This window comes from Strongylocentrotus purpuratus, unplaced genomic scaffold (genome assembly GCF_000002235.5).
Source record: "Strongylocentrotus purpuratus isolate Spur 01 unplaced genomic scaffold, Spur_5.0 spur5_scaffold_9, whole genome shotgun sequence".
Taxonomy (NCBI): domain Eukaryota; kingdom Metazoa; phylum Echinodermata; class Echinoidea; order Camarodonta; family Strongylocentrotidae; genus Strongylocentrotus; species Strongylocentrotus purpuratus.
Window position 1 is genome coordinate 10,387,056 of NW_022145615.1, and position 5,614 is coordinate 10,392,669.

The 5,614-nt window shown below is 39.3% G+C and overlaps 1 protein-coding gene across 1 annotated transcript; it reads right to left on the reverse strand.

Annotated features, from left to right (window-relative positions):
- Positions 1-322: 322 nt before the first annotated feature.
- On the reverse strand, positions 323-4,330 carry LOC591201 (DET1 homolog). The gene is made up of 3 exons (XM_790778.4): positions 4,082-4,330; positions 1,792-3,331; positions 323-629 (listed from the first exon to the last, which is right to left on the reverse strand). The coding sequence occupies exons 2-3, from the start codon at positions 3,309-3,311 to the stop codon at positions 437-439; spliced, it is 1,713 nt and encodes a 570-aa protein (XP_795871.1). The 5' UTR covers positions 3,312-3,331; positions 4,082-4,330; the 3' UTR covers positions 323-436.
- Between the last annotated feature and the right edge of the window lie 1,284 nt (positions 4,331-5,614).

Genomic DNA, 5,614 nt, shown 5'->3' on the forward strand with positions numbered 1-5,614 from the left:
AATGGATCAGAAGCAACAAAAAAAATTCAAATTTGATTGTAATCCAATTTACAGGTTCTCAGAATATCGTGATTACAAGCAATTTTTCATATACATGTATGACCTTTTCAACTTTGACCTCATGACTCTGAAGTCTAATCAGTTCATTGGCTCTGCAAGATACATACATGTCCAGAGTTTGATAGTATCATGCGTTCACAAGCTATTTTTGCATACATGAGCCCCAAGACCTTTAACCTCATGACCCTAAAATCTAATCAGTTCATTGGCTCTGCAAGATACATACATGACCCAAGTTTGGCAGTAATCCATCAATCGGTTCTTGAGATAACGCCATCACGAGAACGGGACGTACAAAAGGACGGATGGACGGACAACCCGAAAACATTATACCTCTGGCTACTTTGTAGCAGAGGCATAAAATGAGTAACTGTCCTTAGTCTGCTGGCTGGTGGCGCACATGGAAGTTGACCACATACTCTGTGTTGGTCCTCTGGACTGAGATGGCGAAGGGTTCGTAAGGATGAAAGGTGAAGGCAACGAGACGGCGAGCAGATGGAGGGGAAGGGCGTCCCACCAGCCCAGCGTGGATCTTGAACTTCAAGATGCCTGAATCTCGTGCATAGAACCTGGGAAAAAGGAAAAAGAATATGATTTAGTATTTCAATTTCAATTTATTGTCCAATATTGGAAATTTGATCTGCTCAAATTTTACAAACGTATACAAAGAATCAAAATAACTTTATATATGGTACATAATATTTATCATATACTATGACATAGAAATCCTTCAGAATATTGCTATACTAATTTTCTTACGTTATCATAAACAAAATAAGTGAATTATAAGTAATTTTGAAAATTGGGTGGATAGTGATTCTTTAGAATTTTGATATATTTGGATGCCCCTGTGGATGTATTATAACCACTAGAAAATTTAGCCCCTAGAACACTTCTGCTTTCGAGAAAAATTGAATATAAAAATTTACTGGTGCTCCCGGTAAATTTTGATAAATTTCAGATAGGGCCTACGGCCGTACAATGGTAGCTGCAACCATGAAAATCTCAGAATTTGTAATTGTGGTATATAATTTCCCAACGGGAATAGCTAATCCATTTTAATATTGTTCTGCATGACTGAAGGTGATGGCATCTATGGACTAAAGGGAAGTCCACCCAGATATTAAGAAAGTTTTAATGGAAGCAGAAAATGAAAGGAAGAGGTAAGTGAAAAATTGAGCAAACATACTACAAATAAGAAAGTTACAAATTTAATTGGTTGCTGCCCTACAAGCAGTATATTTTTGATTTTTTTTTTCTGATTTTTTTTTTAGTTACAAAATTGAATATGCTATTTTAATTTACTAGGTGCAAGCCAAAAATGTCTTTACAAAAATTGAAATTACTCCCAGGAAGCCTAACATTACTTGTAGAGGAGAAAGCATGTTGCTTTCAGGGAGCAGAAATATCTGTGAAATTGAAAAATGAATGAAACAGATTGATGAATGCTTGAAAATATTCAAATAACTAAAGGAAAATGTCCTCTGAAGACAAGTGCTACCCAGTGATCAAATTTTTAGAAAGCTATTTTGTCAGAGTTCAACGACTTAATACTGATCTTATTGAAATTCCCACTTGCATAAATATTTGAACTCTCAAAGACACTTGAGCTTTTTTTTCTTTCTATTTTGTTCACATTTTCACCAATTACTTTCTATGTTTTTTTTTCTTTCTTTCTTTCAAAACTACATGGTCGAAAAGTTGAATCTTCTTTATTATCTATCAAGTTACCTGATTGGATAGTCCCCACATGCCTTGGGTCTCTCCATCACCGAAACCCACTTGTCATCATAGCTAAACAGGGACAGGTCCAGGTATGGGCTGCTGCTGTAGGACTGAGAACTGATCGGAAGCTGGGCCAGGAGTCTTTTGACAGCTTCCATGTGACCTCCGTATTTGGCATTGATGATGGTGTGCTTGAATCTCCTCTGTATCTGTCTAGCATAGACATTGCTGGATGCTGAACATGTCAACTGGGTGTGAGCGTGGAGCGTCGCATTTCGGAAGAGGTCGCAGAAGTTCTCCAGCAACTCTAGGAGCTCCTCTGAAGTGTTCTCAAAGACTGCCACCACTTCAGTCGTGACCATGTTGTAGACAACGAAGAAGGAGGGTTGAGAGGTGGGGTCGGTCATTCGTAACGTCACCACATCCTCGCTGGCATACTTGATCAGGAGGTGCACTTCGTCAAGCAATTGCATCTTCCACATCCGCAGCCACCTGAAGATGTCAAAGTGTTGATAGAAGTGCCTCATGGCGCTGGGTGTCCCTTCTCTGTGGGCACGTTTCCACAGGTACACGAGCAAACGGTGCTTCAAGGAGTTGATGCAAGCATCACGGAACGGTCGCTCATTTTGGGTCGAGTTTGCGGCAGGCATTTCGTAGCGCAAGATGGATACAGCCAAGGCATCGTCCTCATGGCAGAACCGACCGATAGTTCTCACATCTAGGAACCTGCCATCTGCAGTCACTTGAAAGATATGAATGGTTTGCTGCTGCACTGACAGGACAGCCAGAATGTTCTTGTAGAGATAGAGTCCCTGATTGTGGGACAGGAAGATCTTGTCACACTTGAACGTCCGGGTATCGCACAAGACACCCATCTGTAGGTCTATGAGGTGAAGAGAGTAGTCTTCAAGAGGTGACCGATGGGTAGGGGATACAGACTCATTGTTCCTGTACATGTCATAAAAATGAGGATAGGGTTCATCAGGGACATACACAGCTGATCCAACAATGACGTACCTGCCATCGTCCGTAAACAAACTACATTCTCGGTTCAGGTGCTCACCGTTCGGAGCCACGTTCACTGTGTGCCACAGTAAGAAGAATCGCTCAAACAGCCTGCCGCGAATACTCTCTGCTTCCTCGTCCGCCACGTCAGGCTTGTTCGAATGAAGCTTCTGCAGCAGGTCCCCAGCCGCTGCTGGTCCTTCAAACCTGTAGATCTCAAGAGAAGTCTGGTCCGAGGAAAACGCTATGAAATAGCGACCATCCGGCGAGAACTTACGCAAGAAACATGGCGGCTTCTCAACATTCACAACAGTGAAATTTGGGAAAACGTTCTGATGGAATGATCTTGTGAGGGAGAAATGCGACATGCATTTTGGACGATATATTTCTCTGAAGCGCAACCGGTGAACAACGTTTTGGCTTGGGATCCTGCGTATTTTGATCTTGGCTTCATAGTTAATGTTGGGTATGCTGCAGGGTTTGGTCTTGTCCAGATTGGATCCTTTCTTCAATACTTTCATCTTTACATGAATACCGGTATCTGCATTTAGAGGCATAAACAGAATAAATTGTGCACAATTATTTTTCAAGTAAAGATGTGTTTGATTTCCTAGTCGGATGGCAGCAAATTCTTGCAAGGAAAGGGTCTACTTCTATGTCAATAGTCCTAGAACATACTTCGCAATCACTTTTAGTACAGAATTCAAACACTTCTAATCTGTTTTTATTTCTAAACTAAGACTAAAAAGTAAAAACCTCTAGTATTGTCATTACTCTCAACTTCTTCTTCTTCTTCCTTCTTCTTCTTCCTTATGATTAACTTATGAGTACTGACCTCTTTACAGTTATCGTACTATACTGGGGGTGTGTGCAAATTATATCTAATCTTGCCTCGGCCTTGTCAAGTCTGGGTTTTGAACCCTTTCAGCTTCTTTTTTTCCCATTCACTTTATCTTCATTATCATGATTATGACTAAAAGTATCTGACTTATGAGTCAGTTTTGCAGTTGAGTTTCCAGATCTAGGTCTAGATCTATCTTTATAGTCTAGTCTAGACTTTAATCTTCTTTCTAAAGTCGAAGTCTACAAAGACAAAAAATATCTCCCTCTCTCTCTCTCTCTCTCTCTCTCTCTCTCTCTCTCTCTCTCTCTCTCTAGTCTAGACTCTACACTAGCTGATATTTCCAATCTTAGGACAGATATAATAGTATTGTAGCAGGCTTAGCCACCTTCATCTTTTAGAGACGCCACTGTTTTGTTAGCAGTGTCAGTCTGTCCAAGTTCTACTTACACGAATATCAACGTACGGGCCACAGTGAAAGAAAGGCTTGTTATTTGCGACTTCTATTAGCACCCCTCACTCCATAGATTGCTGAATTTACCATCTAAATACGGCAAGAAACAAGACCAAAGTACAAGGATTATCTTCTCAGTTTTCATTAGTGAAGTAGCGCTGTGGAAAATATTTCGAGGTCATTTCATTAAGATTTCGGAGGAAGTCAGCGGACTTGTTTTGAACCGATATTCAGACGATCACTCATTCAAAGATATTCCCTAGCTTGCTGAGAATTTAGAAAGACTGGTAGTAATCCTTTTTCACAATCGGACTTGAAGGACTAAACGGTAACGATGAATTGAATTGAATTGAATTGAACTTTATTTCATTCATCATAAAAACATCATAACAAACTTATAAAATACAAAACATAGCGTACAAGTTAAAGAGAAACATTTACAATACAATACAACAACAAAAATATATATGAATGTGGAGACAGCTAGGAAAGCCAAAGGCTTTATTGGTGCTGCCACCAAAACAGTAATAAAGTATAATACAGTATTATTGTTGTTTGAGAGGGTGATTTAAAAAAAAAAAAAAAGCCTACTAGAGGGGGGGGGGGGGACAAAAACAAACCCAAACCAAAAACCAGACCGTGTACATAATCAATCTCTATTTATTTTGTTGGATCAAAAATGATTTATATCTCCTTTTAAAAACGTTAATTGATGGACTAGATTTTATATCTTGAGGTATATTATTCCACAATTGTTGACGTTTAAAAAAAATGATTTCTCAGTTATATTTAGTCTTATTTTATTTAAATGAAAATTAGATGAACTTCGAGTATCATATGAATATATGTGTAAACATACCCCTCATAATTTTGTTAAATATTGTTTGTAATGAATCTGCCACTGCCACTATAACACTATTACCCTTTCTGTAGACCAACTACAGCTTCTGCTACATTGAACTACATTTAACTTTACAATACAACTATCAACAACACATTCCACCGCCACCAAAACTATGTGGAGTATAAGTATGTGCCACTATACTGCTAGCCCTACTACGACGACGACGACGACGCCTACTACTACTACTACTACTACTACTACTACCACTACTACTACAACTACTACTTCTACTCATTGGTGTAGCAAGGGGTGTTTGGTTTGTTCAAACATCCCCCCTTGGCAAATGGGGGGGGGGGGTGTTTTAGGATTTTAAAGACACCCTTTAATATCTGTGTTTTATCTTTTTTTTGGTCTGAATACATCGCTTGTTTGTCCTACCTAGCAACAGCTAATGTTTTCAATTTGAATTCTGACTATTGAGATACAATTATTCGTAATAGGTGAATAAAATAGTTTATACCGAGGCGCTTCGTAACTCTCTCTGTCTCTCTCTCTCTCTTAGATATAGAATATATATATATATATTACCTCCCATCTCTCTCTCTCTCTCTCTCTCTCTGTGACTCTCTCTCCGTTCCCCCTCAGTCAGCTACGAACGCTAAATATAAGTGGGCGTGTCTTAGTA